Source organism: Seriola lalandi, unplaced genomic scaffold (genome assembly GCF_002814215.2).
Source record: "Seriola lalandi dorsalis isolate HSWRI2012SDOR001 ecotype SW California unplaced genomic scaffold, Sedor1 jcf7180002054682, whole genome shotgun sequence".
NCBI lineage: Eukaryota > Metazoa > Chordata > Actinopteri > Carangiformes > Carangidae > Seriola > Seriola lalandi.
The window spans coordinates 95,935-111,407 of record NW_019525235.1 but is presented as its reverse complement, the minus strand read 5'-3'; the positions used below and the strand labels follow the sequence as shown (position 1 = coordinate 111,407).

The 15,473-nt window shown below is 37.6% G+C and overlaps 3 protein-coding genes across 3 annotated transcripts; 1 reads left to right on the top strand and 2 right to left on the bottom strand.

The window, feature by feature from the left end:
* Positions 1-374: 374 nt before the first annotated feature.
* Positions 375-2,452, bottom strand: LOC111666924 (cAMP-regulated phosphoprotein 19-like). Its single transcript, XM_023422451.2, has 3 exons — positions 2,293-2,452; positions 1,639-1,761; positions 375-1,554 (listed from the first exon to the last, which is right to left on the bottom strand). The coding sequence occupies exons 1-3, from the start codon at positions 2,335-2,337 to the stop codon at positions 1,384-1,386; spliced, it is 339 nt and encodes a 112-aa protein (XP_023278219.1). The 5' UTR covers positions 2,338-2,452; the 3' UTR covers positions 375-1,383.
* Positions 2,453-3,130: 678 nt separating this feature from the next.
* rsl24d1 (ribosomal L24 domain containing 1) lies at positions 3,131-6,487 on the bottom strand. Its single transcript, XM_023422378.2, has 6 exons — positions 6,345-6,487; positions 4,776-4,889; positions 4,596-4,668; positions 4,437-4,500; positions 4,207-4,292; positions 3,131-3,948 (listed from the first exon to the last, which is right to left on the bottom strand). Exons 1-6 carry the CDS (start codon positions 6,423-6,425, stop codon positions 3,872-3,874), a joined length of 495 nt encoding a protein of 164 aa, XP_023278146.1. The 5' UTR covers positions 6,426-6,487; the 3' UTR covers positions 3,131-3,871.
* Positions 6,488-8,166: 1,679 nt separating this feature from the next.
* On the top strand, positions 8,167-14,503 carry LOC111666934 (uncharacterized). The gene is made up of 4 exons (XM_023422461.2): positions 8,167-8,256; positions 9,295-9,464; positions 9,940-10,339; positions 12,024-14,503. The coding sequence occupies exons 2-4, from the start codon at positions 9,302-9,304 to the stop codon at positions 13,042-13,044; spliced, it is 1,584 nt and encodes a 527-aa protein (XP_023278229.1). The 5' UTR covers positions 8,167-8,256; positions 9,295-9,301; the 3' UTR covers positions 13,045-14,503.
* Positions 14,504-15,473: the final 970 nt, after the last annotated feature.

Here is a 15,473-nt window from a genome sequence, read left to right as displayed (position 1 = left end):
TAATTTTCAAACAGCTCTACACTTTTATAAAAGCTTTAGTTAATCAAGTAACATAGGCTGTCATTTAGTATCCATTTGGTTCACTTTTTGCACAGGAGGAAGACTCATTTCAAAATGGAAAATGCCTTCCTTCATGGGTCACATTTGCCATACAAAGTATGAACAAATGAATAAATACTGGCATTTTTACACCTCACCCAACCCATGGATGAAGGCAGTTTTTTTTCCATGAGCAATAATTAGGCTTTTACCTCAGTATAATGTAAACAAGGCTCTTCTTAGTGCTTGTAGTTTTGTTGTTTAGTAATGATAGGTTGTAAAAAAAAAAAAAAAAATGCAAGGACACATTCAATTGAGTAAGTGTACTTATAAGATATTATGCAAAACTATTTTATTTACAAAACAAATGGCACAGTGTGACTGCACAGTAAATGCACATGCACACTCCAGACATGTCAAGGGAGGTTCTTTCCATAAAATCCTAGTGATTCCAGTCAGACAGTGACAGACATTTCAGGCAAGATTCACAACTAAGATTCTCACTGAGGGAGCAAATATTGCTCAAGAGGAACAACGGTTCATTACTTTTAAGGCCATTTTAGAGGTCAGGATGAGATGAAAACCAGCAGCAAGTCTTGGCAAACTAATGTCACTAAAATGAATTAAAATACAACTGGCTACAAAGTGTGTGTGATCTAATCTTCAGTACTTCGAAAGCACATAATCAAATTGCTTTAAAGGGAAAGGAGGGGACATGAACAAAATCAAGGTTTAGAAGAAAAAAAAACAGCATGATTACTTCATTTTCACTGTTTAAATGGACATGCCTCCACATGAGCGGGTGAACACTCAAAAGTTTCAAACTGAAAGGCATATCTGTAAATTACACTTCTACTTCACACATACAACAAAGCAAACTCTGATAACATTTTCTCTGTAGTCATAACTCATTAGTATTTTTGCCTCTGTAATTAACATTGACAATATTCTTTTGTGGTGATGACAACAGTTCCTTTGCACAGGCTATTCAGCTACTGTTAGACAGGCATTTGTAGAAAGGCGTATATCCTTAAAAGTGAAAATGTTCTATGAAAATAAGACAGCATTAACATCCATCCGTATTTACGAGTGACATCATGTTCATAAATCAATCACTATTCAGTCTTTTAAGGGCTTGAGAAACATCTTTCACTACTAATTGGTTGGATTTAACTCACTGACAATTCAGTGCCTGACAGTTGCCAATTTTTCTCAAGTATTTGGCTTGGTACATAACTTGTTCTTAGAGAATACATACAAAGGTGAAAAACAAACAAAAAAGTAAACGGCAGGTAGATGTGAAGAGGGGGTTGGAATGGTAACAATTTAGTAAACATAAAACCATCAACCAGCCAGTTTGCTTGCCACGATTGAAGTTTTTCTTTGAGGCAGGTCCTGAGGTGTTGGGATGTGGCCTCCTGTGATCTCAGTCTTCTCCGTTGGGGCTGATGGCAACTGTTTATTCTTCATTTTTGCCTTGGCCATGTTGTAGTCACCAGAGTCGAAATACTTTTGCTGAACAAACGAGAAGACATAAGGTGAGAATATTGCAAAACTGCTATTATTTAAATGAGTACCTAGTTTGTGTCTGAAACACACCCCCTTCTGAAGTCTTTTCCTGAGAAAGTCTGAGCCTCCAGGCTTGGCTCCGAGGTTAGGATACCTGGCCTTAAGTTTGGCTTCCTCTGCTTTCTCCGGACTGACTACTTTGTCATCCATTTCCTGTTGAAAGAGCACAGAGTGTATGGATGGCAAATGCTGCACTCAGCTGATGGTTGAAAAACTGTGAAGTTTCTTTAAGATTACAGATACCAGCAGTTATTGAACGTCAAAAAATTAACTCTGACAGCAGAAGCAGTTACAGCTAGTACATTTACAAGCCATTTTTCACAATATGCATTCGCCGCCATGAGGGAAACTCCCAACTGGTGTTTGCACTAGCATTAATCTTACCATTTAACTTAGCACGTTTAGCTAAAGCATTAACCGATGTTAGTTAAGGTACTGCTCACTTTATAAATGCTTTTGGCAAGCTAATCATTGACTCCAAAACAGCAGGGTGTTTGCTTTGCTTTATCAACAAATGCTGGTGGCTAATTAGCTAATTACTGGTGGTAGCATCGTTTATGTCATTAGCCAAGAGTAGCTACTGGCTAACTAGCTTGATGCTAGCCGCCTGCTAATTTACCAGATTTGACGTGCTAGCAGCGCTGGATAACTCGTTAAAATCAAATTTTCGTTGTTGCAGTTTACCTGCTGATCTTCCGGAATCCTCGTTTCTTCAGCCTCCTCAGACATAGCTGTTGTGAATCTCTGCTGTGCTCGCAAAACTGTGGATGTAGCCGTCTGAAACAGGTCTTGTGGAAGATGAAAGGCTACACAGACAGCGACGAGGCGGGCGACGGCAGCAGCCTGACCAGCAACAGGCCAGTGAATCGATGCCAGATGCCAGATTGGATCATAAGCATCACATGACAATCTGTGACATGAACGTCTGTCAAGCGGACGGACAATTTTCTTCTATAAAAACCACTTTTATATACTTTCATATTTCATATGGCCTCTAAATGTTATATTTGAATAATATATATTGAGATGATTAGATACATTGATTCAGGCTTTCACATGCTTTTTAACCCTCGATAGTGCATGGACAGTGATCTACATAACACCTATAATACACTGAAAAAAAATCAACTTTGTTATCCAATATGAATATTTCATGTGGAAAACTTCCTATTTAAAAGTTTCCAGAGACTCATTATTGCTTCAGCCAAATCTTTAATTATAATCGAAATTATTCAATGATTAATTTGTTAAAAAAGAAGACAAAAGATTATGCTTTTGTTATTTTTCATAGTATTTCTCAACTGTGTTGCATATCAAGATTCAGTTAGCCAATTTGCTGTCATAGGTAATAACAAAGCCATCAGAATAGCTTTTCACAACATTAGTTAAAGCTCCATATTTCTGGATAAAAACTGGTGAAAAAAACCCCAGAGACCTTATTCTTTTATAATCTTTGTAAATTTTATACCTGTTATACAAGTACTGGTATAAAATAGTAAAAGAAGTAAAATGGTAAACAATCTTATAATTGTATCTTTATTTTTGGGGGGTGCAAATTTTTTGTCTGTTATTGCTAATTTAAGATACAAATAACTTCATTACTTAAATTGTGGTTGGATGACAAATGTGGAAATCATGAACATAGCCTAACAGTTGTTTTTGCTTATGGCATATAATGCACTACACTTACACCATAGGTTACACACTGGATGTGCTTGCATTATACAATATAACCTTCCCTTCTGCCATTATGTTCTTCATGCCAACACAACCATCAGAGATTAAGGTTTTATCAGCAAAAATCCAAATTAACACAAAAGTAAAACGGCGTATTGTTTCTTACAAATATTCAATCCACCATTCATTTTGGCATCAACTTATGTTTTAATTTAGCCATATATATGTATAATGTCACAAAAAAATAAGAAACAGAAGAAAAGCAATTCCCAAAAAATGTTTTTTTCTCATTGGTTACCTCCTAGCATTTTCTGCATTTCTGTTAAACTAAACTTAAAACTATGCAAAAGGACTGAGTCCCAACTACCACACAGGAAAAAAAATGACTGGGAGACGTGGTAAATTGCTGCTGCTTTAGAGGCAGATCTTTGTTAGGTAAATATTTTCTGTCCTTTTATATCAGTTAAAAACTCAATGCATTACTGTATCCATCACCGGCCATTTGGAAATAACAAAAGTACAATATAATACAAGGTCAACTTCCTCTCCACTTTCACGCCACCAAAAGAACCCCTTGGGCATGAGATTAATTATCCTCATCCCCCATGTCGACGTCCTCTTGTAACTTTTGCACCATTTTGTCTTCCATTTGTTTGGCCTTTCCTGTAACGCAAAAAAAGACACAATTTAAACAATGCTGAAATCACAGACTTGTCTTTAAGACAATCATTATGCAGAACTGAAAATTTTTCCAATTTGTTTTTGTTTTTAATATTCTCAACATTCGAATGGTGCTGTACATTGTGCACACCCTCAGGTATCTGTGTATTAAAATCAATGTCACAGAATTTAATTTCTTGTACATAATTACAGGATTCTTGTATCTAGCTTGGCCAACTAGTGATTCTGATAACTCTTTACCTGCATGTGGTGCTTTGATAAGGTGAATATTTTTCTTCACTTCGTTGATGGCCTCTTCTTTCTCCAACTGTTTGCCCTTCTTTAATCTAGGAAGTGGAGACAAAAAACAGTTAAGTACAACAGTGAAAAAAAGTTCCTGTAAATACCTGAATTAAAAAAATATATTTACCACAAAGTAGCTGAACTAAAAAAAATTGCCCTTAAGCATTTACACAAAATAAACTGCTCACCTGTTCATGATAAATCTTGCCTGTCGTTTCTGTTTTATTTCCTCCACCCTCTTCATTGCTTCCACTGTAGAAGATAAAAGTGAAACATAAATTAACTGCTCAAAAACAAATAACCATGTTTTACAAAAAATACTTCCGAGACATAAATTTATTTGTTACCTGTCTTGTCCCACAGATCCCTGTTATATTTAACAGGTGTATTTCTGCGTTTCTCAAACTCCAAAGCGTTATCCTGTAAGACAATATATTTTGTGGATAAGTAACAGTAAAACAAATCAATGTCACCGAGGTGACGGTATATACACATAGTCTATAGTGCCTTATAGATAATCAACTCACCACTGTCAACTCCTTTCCTGATGCCTTTCTGAATGCTTTGGTCCATCTGGTTTTTCTTGGGTTACGCTTCTTCTTGAAGTTCTTGTGGCATTTTGATCTGCAGAATCTGAATGACTACATTTATTCAAAAGAGACAGAAAAGCAAATAATTAACAATTCAACTCCATTAGAAAACACAGGAGTTTGAATTGATATAAACAGGTAAAACTTTGGATGATTTTGGATTGTGAAATTACAAAATTCTACAATAGTGAGTTACAAACTAGAGACATTCAGCGTTAAGGATTTGCCTTTACATTCGTCTAAAATAACAAACTCTCTCTTTATACATATTTATTCATGTTGGCCGGTACATCAGCACATATGAGCTCATCACAGACACACCAGTACTGGCATTCATGTTGTCGGATAAGTCACAAGAAACTAAAGAAAGACCAATGGCATGTTTGAGGTAGTTTAAAAATGACATTGCCTTGTCTAGAGAGCACTGAGAGAAAGTTTGTTTTTCAACTGTAAAAGGTCTCACTAGTATCCTCAAAAGTCTCAAATTGAGTATCAGCCTCAAAACTCTCTTCAGGATGTCATATTTATACCACAGCTCATTTTTGAGTAACACCATAGAAGTTGAAGAAAAGACAACTTATGTTTTACAACACAATAAAATACAATATAATACTACTACCCTTGTGTTTTGCCTTTGTTATAACTGTGTCAGCGGTGGTACTCACTCTCAGGTATCAGCATAAAAATATACTTTAAGTGGTAAAAGTAAATACAATGCCGAATGACCAATTTCAAAAATATATGTTATATTATTGGAGGATAATTAATGTGTATATTAATGTGTACGGCACAGTTCCATCTAGTGAAAGCAGGGATCATTTTAATGACTTCAGATACTGTGGAGTAACTTAATAACTATACAAAATAATATCTTCGTTGTTCGTATTTTGAATTAATAATCAAAAATGTAGTGGGGTAGAATTTTAAGTACCAGAAATTGGAAATACTGAGGTTAAGTACCTCCAAATTGTACTTAAGTACGGTGCTTAAGTAAATGTACATCACTGTGTGTCTGACAGCTATTAAAACCACCACGCATAAAAAATTGAAGCATGGGATAAAAATGGCGCTGGCACAATCTCAACAAATGTTTAAACGCTTAGAAAGGACAATATGATATTTTGAGTTTACTGTTTATGATTTGCCACCAGGGTATTCTTCCAAGTTGTTTTCACATCAAGCCTTCAGGGGGCGAAATCACCCCATCAACCAAAACCTAGGCCCTGCTGCTTTATGTCCTTCATTCTTATTAGCTCTGTTAAAAAACGGTGGGTCTAACATATCATAAATGATTAAGTTTAAGTTATATCCTTCAATCCCACATTGTAAATCCGGTTTACCACTGAGTTATTTATTGTCTGTCAGCTCCTAAAACCCTCTGTCGACCCACGTGAGTGAATCCAGCACGTTATGTTAGCCTCCTAGCTAACGAGCCGACACTGACAGTCAAACATGAGCTACTGTTAAAAGTAACATGATTAATTAAACAGCAAGACAGCACCATACCTTACAGTCGTTCCGTACAAACATCACCCCATGTCCAGGGTACACCGGACCGGAGCAGAAATAACACTTTTCGATGCGCATTTTCACAGCACAAGTGCTGCGGACGACGACCGACAACAACAAGACCGCCCCGTCCCGTCTTCTTCTCCTTTCCTGCAACCTCGGAGCAGGAGCTCACACTAGAGAGGTACTGCCCCCTGCTGGACCTTCTGTTACACCGCTCAAACCATCTGCCTCAAAATGCTTCAAAGAGCAGACCACCAAGGATTCAACTTGAGCGTTTGCAAACTCACCTGGTTTTTTGTACCACAGAATATTATAACCTCATGTTATAAAATGTTCATAATATCTATGGAGGCCCAAAGTTTTCAATTTTGACTAAATAAACACCACACTATGAAATAACCATATTAATCAACTATAATACATAAATGAAGCAAAGAGTTGTGAAATCTAAATGTTGACTTTATTTCAAAGTGCCCCTTTTCAAAAGTCTGTTTTATTTCATAATGGCATTTTCCAGAATGACACTTTATAATGTAATTTTTACTAATCCCTGCCACTCCATCTTTCAGCCAACCACATGGACATAAACACCAATAAAACTCTATACACTGTAATATTATTATATAAATAAAGATCATAAAATGCCATTTTATAATAATGAATTCAACTGAGAATTTCAAAATGTATTAATTGAATCATATATTTTACTTACTGGTGCTTTAACATAAGAACACAGGGGCATATTTACTGTATGTGATCAAGCTGTCCAAACTCAGCTTTACTGTCCACAGGGTTTTACTTTATTCTTAAGCGTTCTATAAATGAGATTTTAAACAATAATATATCAGCAAACAATGGTTCTATGCAAAAATATAGTAATGGCATCCTGAGGAGAGAATGAATTTACGCCCCATGTGTTGAAATTTGAGCTTCTCTGTTTTGGTATCCAGCATGCATGTTAGTGCATGTTGCATGTTAGTGCATGTGAGTCCCTCCCTGTTAAATCACTAACCTACGTCTGCACACAGGCACCGCTCACAGGTGAGGTGACACTGTGCGCTAGGCTTCAGGTGAAAAGACCCTCAGGAATTTTCCTCAAGTGAAGAAAACTCATTTTGTCTAAAAAGGCCTTCACAAAGAAAGAGGTTAGACCAGAGCACAGACGGACTGGCCACTGGGACTACTGGTTGAAATTCGAATCTGGCCTGTTAAGACAGCCATAAAGTTTTTACCAGCTTGGAACTGGCTTTTCTTCTTCTTCTTGATATCTAAGTAACGTGACATGTTCATAATATTACATGTCTGTTATTATAATGTTAGCTAACTTGCTGTAACCCCTGTCTTGAATTTGTTCAGCAATTATTGATATCACTAGCTATCGTGGTGATGCTAACTGGGTTAATGGTTGTGGCTGGATTGACTTTTGTTAGCTCTCTCATTGGCCCTCGTGCTCCCAGAGTTCAAGTCTCTAGTGCAAAAGTCTACGGTGACTGAAGGCACATACACCCTCTGTTAAGGTTAACCTCATTCAGTTTTGCTTCTTGTGTTTTAACACCCAGCTGACTGAGAACATGGGTGGGGGGGCCAAGTATTTGCTTTGGTCATATTGCTGGTGTAGTGCAACATCTAGTGGCAGTGACATGTCTACTGAACCTGTAGCTGAAACGGTTGAGAACTACTGTTGTACAGAAAGCAGGTGACTTTATGAAGTAATGCCTCTTGTCTCTGTGATGCTATTAATCTTTAACATCATCAGAACAGAAGACATCCACAGTGTCATGTGAGGAACTGCACTTTACACTTTTCGAGAGGAGAATGTAACACCAACATGTCCATCAGTGTGTGTTCACGCACCAAAAAAGGATAACCAGGCTGCATTTAGAAGAAATTATTCAAGCTGTTACAGGTAAATATCGGACTCTGTACATAGGCTGTACATAGAGTATGACAGATTCTCAGCTTCATCTTTAAAACTTATATACTGTATGTACCATCACGTTTTTTTACGACAGATCACTCATTATATTGTACTGTGAAGTTTTTTAGTGGTTTTGTTTTTGTTCCCAGAGCTGCACTGTGAACCAATTCACCTACTCACTCAAAAACATCAAATGACAGGATGAAAACAAAACTGACACATTTGCTGAAAGGCCAATATTTTCTTATTTATCTATGTAAAGCATTACACTGCCTTCTATACATAGGATGCTGTTCTGTGTGAGCATGGCTTGTGAAACTCAAAATCCTTTATAGCAAATTTAGTGATTTTGAAATTTTGAAAATATATTTTTATATAAATTGACAGATTCAATCCCTCCCAATTGGCAGAATCAGTCAGATTCTTTTACGTTATCTTATGGTCACTTATTACACTTAAAGCTGCATGAGTTGATTTTTTTTTTTGCTACGGCCAGATTAATGATCTGAAATAGCAACATCTTTTATAATATGGTTAATAATATGGTATGGTATATATAGAGTTGTTATGGCAAACATGTTAGCTAACAATAGTCTATTTACACATCCAGCATACACAGAGCAAACAGCAGCATTCATTTGGAGTCGTGTTTATGTTCAAATGATGAATTTAGGTCCAATATTCACTCTTTACCTCTGTTTGGTCTCCAGTGGGAAAAATATCTTGCTCTTTAACTGTTAGCCTCTAATGTTGTCTCTGTGCTGTTTAGAGCAGGTCGTGTACAGAGGGTTTTTAATCAGAGCTTGGAAACATCTGTCCCCCTGGATGATGCTGATATGAGCAGAGAACGCATATTCATTTATTTCATTGTCATTATAAGAATATTGATTCGTGTAGTTTTAAATACAACAGTTTTTTAAAATCTGTTGTTACCTGTAGTCCTGCTGTGAATCCAACTGTCACAGACTCTTGCCATTTACTGCACTTCAACCATAAAAAGACATCTGACTCTTATTTCCTCTGCAGGTTCAAAATGTTAACCAGGTGGTTAACTTTAACTGCTCTACTGGCTGGCTCAGCAAATCCACAAAGAGCAGCTACTGGACAGAGCACACTGACCATTGCACCAACCTGCAGGGTCAAAGGTCATCCAGAGGTAGAGCTGACTTTAAACTGTGGAGACAGAAAGAATGCAGGTCAGTAAAGTGAATGAACACAAACAGAGAAAACAGTACAGAGTGAGTCCTGCCTCCACACCTGAGCAATTTAATGAAATGTACTTTATCTATTTAAGTAATCCACTCAGTATTAATACTGCTTTAGGAAAGCTGTCCTCTGTTCCAGTGTATGATTGTCCAAGAGGATGTTTTTCAAATTCCTATTGTCAATAATAATAATAAAAATAAAAAAAATGGCAGCTGTATGAATTAGGATAGCATGACATGCTTTGACCTTTGACAGTATTTGAACATTTATGGTGGCTGTCACAAACAAAAGCTTTCAAAAGTCAACACATGAACGTACCGCCAACTTTGACATGTTGGTGGCCACAGAGCATGTGAGGCACAAACATGAAAAATGTAGAATATCACCAGATTTATCCTTTAATTTCAGTTTCTGCATGGCTGTCACACTCGTCTCACGTGTAATTGCTCCTCCTCTCATTTGTAGGTGTGGTCCAGTACTGGCACACCCCCTTTGGAGACCTCCAAACCCCAGGTTTCCACAGTAAACTGGACCCTGTCTTTATGCACCATGATGGGAGCCTGGTGGTCCCCAACAGCAGCAGTCTTCACAGCGGCCTGTACTACTGCCTCCTGCAGCACACAGAGGGAACTACACTGTGGCCATATGAGCTCCATGTTGGTTTTAACAAGAACCAAGACCGTGGCAAATATGAGCAACGCAGCAGCTGTGATACCGTCAGGTTCAGGAGGAATGTCGGGCCTGGGAAGGAGAAGCAGGCAGGAGTTTCAGATGGGCAGTTTGCAGGAGCTGTGGCAGCATCAGTGCTGCTGACGTTTGTGCTGGGCTTCAGCACTGGAGCTCTGAGCAGAGCTCATGTTCTCAGGTGCGTTTAGGGCCCTTACACCCCAGTTTTTGTTCATACTGGGATCATATTCCTTATTTGACAATAATTTTGTTCAATTATTTGGCAGATGTTTTGTCATTAAATGCTCAAAACAGGATGTCCTATTAGTCATCAAAGTTTCACAAGGACTTTAATCCATTTAATCCAATTTGACAGACTGAGGAATAATGTAAAGAAAATGGAGGTGAATGGTTAAATAATGCTGTTGGGGGAGTGTTCAAAATCTTTAGATTTTTCCACTTTGAACTTACCAGGAAATTAAGTAATTTGATAATTTTGTACATTATTGACTGAAAGAAAGTATGGTCAGTTTGAGAGGATACGTTCCTCTAAAAATACCACTTTATATCTTTGCTGACCATGCTCTAATGCTTGCTCAGCAGTTTTAGATATGGGGATGTATTATCACTACCGTTCAAAGCAGCCACTGGTTTCCATTCATTTCTAATAGGATGACAATCAAGACTTTTGAAAGCAAACTCTTAAAACTTGGTTGACTGGTGAAATTTATCACAGTGAGCATCATAATGTTTGACCATGTTACATTATCTGTGTGTGGTAATGCACTGTAGCTTCAGACTAATTTGAAACAGCTGCACTGCATTGCTTCATAATGATTAGGTATAGTTACTGTGACAAAATTAATGCAGACTTGTGTTTTGATGTTTACTATGATTTATTACATAACTCAAACACATTTAAAAAGTCTGCTTATTGATTTAATTTTCATATTGAGCTGAAACAAATGTGAGCCACTGGATGCCTAAAACAGGAGAAAGTTCAAATCACAGCAGCAGGAGAACTTGCAAATATGGGAGCTGTGTATACACGTGTTTCTAGTAAATAGGCTCCACCACTGGTATGGTTATTTTTGACTTCTTGCATCTAAAACAAATCGATGCATGTCTAAACATACTAGATTATGATATACTGGTGTGGTGATTGTGATATTATGGATTTTCACTGCATGGTTCTCCCACCAGACAATGTTGCACATTCGCAGCACTGGATTGAGCAAGAGGGAACTGTTTAATAATTGCTTGAATGGCCATGTACATGTTTACCAGCCCTGCCAGTAACATGTTGTTAATGTCGCAAACCAAAGACCAAACCAAAAAGAACGAGAGGAAGAAAACAGAAAGTACAAACGAGAAAGCATTTCTGAAGACAGAAATGTTACAGTTGGATGCAAAAGTTTGGGCACATTACATATTTTATTGCTTTTTGAAGTGAAAAGAAGTTAATACAACCCATGCAGAAAACAGACAGGGAGAAGTTTTTCAGTGTTTTCACTTCACTATATAATTTGCCTGGGGGTGCACAAACATTTACCCATATTTATTCATCATTCATTCATGCACATGCATGAAATGGCCATCAGATTGAAATCTTTAGTATCTCAGTACAAAAAACACTTTTCTTCTCTACTGGCCAGAGTGAAGATACATTAGTGGTCAAGTGTAGCTTTAAACAATGATATGGCTAGTTTTACATTCACTTCCAATAAAATATTTTCAAAGGAACCAGATATTAATGTATTAAAGTATTATAACCACAAAAAAGTCAATTCATATTTCTGTTAGAAATGATCAAAATGATAAAGCAGATATCTTGAATGTAAGAAATAGTAATTACAAATTCCCACCTACTCATTTCCCCTCAGGTGTTTAGGGGCAGTCACTACAAGGGTACAACGATGCCGAACTGACACATTGAATCATGGCTCTGAGGTCACCATGACAACCACGCCACCCATGTACGACAACAGGGCCTTTGAGATGGGACAGGTGCGGGACAACATAACCATGGAGACGACAATTTCGTCAACAACCTCATCTCCCCCTGCCAAACCTCAGAGAAGCTTCAGGCACAAACGAGAGGAGCATCAGGAAACCCCTGCATATCTGGAGGGATGTGACTACATGAAAGAGGAGGAGAGAAGGTTGGAGGAGGAGGATGGAGGAAGAAGTCTGGAGGAAAAGAGTAAAGGTTGTGAAGGGGAGGCGGAGGAGGTGGAGGTGGAGTTCAGTTGTTTGTATCTATCAGGAGAAGGTGGAAGGAGTCGGACTGAAACAGATGAAGACAAGTATAGTGAGGATGGTGAGGAGAAATATGGAAGAGAGAGCAGGGAAGAAAATAAGGAATGGAGAGAGGAGGAGGCAGGCGAGAAGGAGAATAGGAGCTGGGAGGATGAAGAGGAGAGGAGAAGTGAGGACGAGGCAGGAGATAACAAGGAAAAAGGGAGAGATGAGAGGAAGGAAGAGGAGGTAGGATGGGAAGAGGAGAAAGAGGGAGATGATGGAGAGAAGTGGGAGGAAGACAATTCTCAACCATCATCTTCAGAAACAGAAGACGAGGAGACTGGCAGTAATAAAGAGGAGGACGCAGTGAAAAATGGCATCATGGGAGGTGGAGGAGGAGAAGCACGGTCCTCCCCACCTTGTCCGGCCCGCCGCAGCCGCGTCATTCGCCTGTATCAGTATGATGAGGACGGCCAGAGGTACTGCCACCTTCCAGACCCACCCACCGATGAGCCGGTCCCCCCACCGAGGCTGAAGCAGCGCTCTGTCTCTCTGACACGCCTCAATGCAATCATGGCTGTCGCCTCAGCAGGGCCGCTGTACAGGAGAGAGACAGAGGGAGAGGAAAGAGAAGAGAGGCCACACTTTGACGTGGAGATATAACGGAGACACCACAGGGGGTAGACAAAATAAGACTCATATCATAGATCATATCAGAGGAGTTTAAGGGGCTTTTTCAGGGACAAACAAAACAGTGTTGACTTCAGTCTTTTCATGGGATTTGAATAACACCAGCCTGAATCTTTTCCTGCTGGCATATAACTCACAATCACCTTAAGAAACTTCAGAAAGTTCAAAAATTCAAAACTTCTTAAGACCTTTTTGATACCACATAGACATTTAATACCAGTTTCACAATCATACTGGTCAAAGTAAGCAAATCATATCCACTTTTTCCAGTGCAGTACATTCCAGCAGCTCATTACAATGCTTAATTGTATAATTGTTAACAACCTATTTAAGAACCTGGACCCTGATGTTTTAACATAACATAGCTGGATTAACGGATGAAAAATTACTACATTCATTAAGTTCAAGTTGTTGCAACAAATTGATTCTTTGTCCATTGTAAGTCGATCACAGTCAACTGTAGCAGCGACTCCCTCTTTCATTTAATGACATTTATCCCCTTTTCAACAAAAATGGTATAAGGCAGTCATTGTTCAGTGTTTAACAAATGATTGATTTCTTGAAAACGTTAGTAATCTATGAGGAAATGGCAAGGCTCAATATAGGCTCAACCTGGAATTAAACTTGCCATGTTTGCTTGGGAGTCTCAGGGTTAAACACATCCCACTAACCCACTGGTGACTGTTAACGTTTACTTCTGACGTTTTAGATTTTCCCCTGCCTGTATGTATGTACTGCACAAGTGGAACATTTCAACACAGCGATGGTTCTTTCTGTAGACACACTGTTGGGTTGCTCATGCTGGGTCAAAGGTGTTTTGCCATAACTGCTCGTTTGTTAATTGTCCTGCTCGGCCATGGTCAAACTGTCTGGATCCATCTTGCGTTCTGGGATTCACGAGACACATGGTGGGAAGCATTTTATGGTATGTTAATATTAAGTGAATTAGCTGCTAATTCTGGCCATCAGATTTAATAATGATGTGAAATTAAACAGTGACAGTGACTTTACCTGTCAACTTTGCCCTCTAAAAAGTTAAACATTAAAATTATGACAGCATAATGAGTCTAAAATGTGTAAAATGTCAGTAACCTCAGCTGCTAAATTGGCTATCAATCATAATATTTAAGTAAAATATATTTTCAATAACATTAGCTGCAAACTTTGGCCACCACAAATCCAATGTTTAGGTAAAATAAAAAATGTTATTACCATTAGCTGGTAAGATTGGCCATTGAATATATATTTCCTATCAAAATGAAACAGTTTCAATAACTTTATCTGCTAAGTTTGGCCTCCCCATCATTTCAGGCCACGCCATCGAACCAGACTCTTCGCTGGTGGCTGTAGATGTTAGTGTCAAGGCTTTCTTTGTGTTTGACAGTACGTATATATGATTATGTATTTATGTTAAAAATAAATAAATTTTAAATATATTGGCCAATATGTTGTTACTGGATTTTTAAAACCTGATTTCAGTATTGTTTTCAAAAATCCAGTATCAGTCAGGGTGCACTTTTTAACTTTTCAATAAAAATGCTTATTCTCTCTTAAACACAAGACAAACATTTGCTAATAAACCCAATTAGAGACAATACAACACAAAATATATTTCTCCATGAACAATTTTATTATCTAGTATTTGTGATCATCTTGAGAGTATCAAAAAATCTGTTGCAACATTTCAGCACTTAAAATAATTTGTTTTGTTGCTCACTTTGGATTAAAAGGTGAATTTTGGTATTCAAAAGCAGAAATATCAGAAAACCATAACTTAAATAATAACAGTTAAGTCTACACTCTAAATCTACATTTGGCACCTGAGTTAAGTCAGCAAATATTACCTGGGGCTTTCAAATGAACCTTTTACATTAATGCCTTACACCGACAACTTTTAACTTGAAGCCAGTCTTATAAATTTAAGAAAATGTCACATTATAATTGGGAAATGTTTTTGTTAACAACATCATGCTAAAAAGACAATCTAAATTTAAAATTCTGATGTAACCTACAAACCATTTAGGTGAAATCTCATTGGTGATAAAAAGGCAGCAGAACAGTTTTGACATCTCAAGCTTTTAAAAAAAGTACTATGTGAAATGCCTTTCGAGCAATCAAAACCATTGTAAATCTATCACATTTAAATTCAAATAATGTAAATGAAAACCAAAGAAAATCACTAAATAACAGAGACTTAAAAGTTTCTTTGGTTAGGATTATTTGTATTACAAAGATATAAAAATTGATTATGTTGCTCTTCACACATAGGGTTTCCTTTATGATAGTCAGAATCCTTCATTGTCACACCTGGACAGGAAATATAATGGGGAGATAAATGAATTCTTCCCCAAACAGCGATATTGGTGAACAGTGACAGATGATTCTATAAACATAGAATAAAT

Coding starts and splice junctions, on each gene's coding strand:
- rsl24d1 (XM_023422378.2), bottom strand. CDS start 6,425: ATGCGCATCGAAAAGTGTTATTTCTGCTCCGGTCCGGTGTACCCTGGA. Junction 4,293..4,436: donor GCAAGATTTATCATGAACAG/GTGAGCAGTTTA, acceptor TCCACTTCCTAG/ATTAAAGAAGGGCAAACAGT. Junction 3,949..4,206: donor TATCAAAGCACCACATGCAG/GTAAAGAGTTAT, acceptor TTTGCGTTACAG/GAAAGGCCAAACAAATGGAA.
- LOC111666934 (XM_023422461.2), top strand. CDS start 9,302: ATGTTAACCAGGTGGTTAACTTTAACTGCTCTACTGGCTGGCTCAGCA. Junction 9,465..9,939: donor TGGAGACAGAAAGAATGCAG/GTCAGTAAAGTG, acceptor TCTCATTTGTAG/GTGTGGTCCAGTACTGGCAC. Junction 10,340..12,023: donor AGCAGAGCTCATGTTCTCAG/GTGCGTTTAGGG, acceptor ATTTCCCCTCAG/GTGTTTAGGGGCAGTCACTA.
- LOC111666924 (XM_023422451.2), bottom strand. CDS start 2,337: ATGTCTGAGGAGGCTGAAGAAACGAGGATTCCGGAAGATCAGCAG. Junction 1,762..2,292: donor GGATTCCGGAAGATCAGCAG/GTAAACTGCAAC, acceptor CTCTTTCAACAG/GAAATGGATGACAAAGTAGT. Junction 1,555..1,638: donor GGAAAAGACTTCAGAAGGGG/GTGTGTTTCAGA, acceptor TCGTTTGTTCAG/CAAAAGTATTTCGACTCTGG.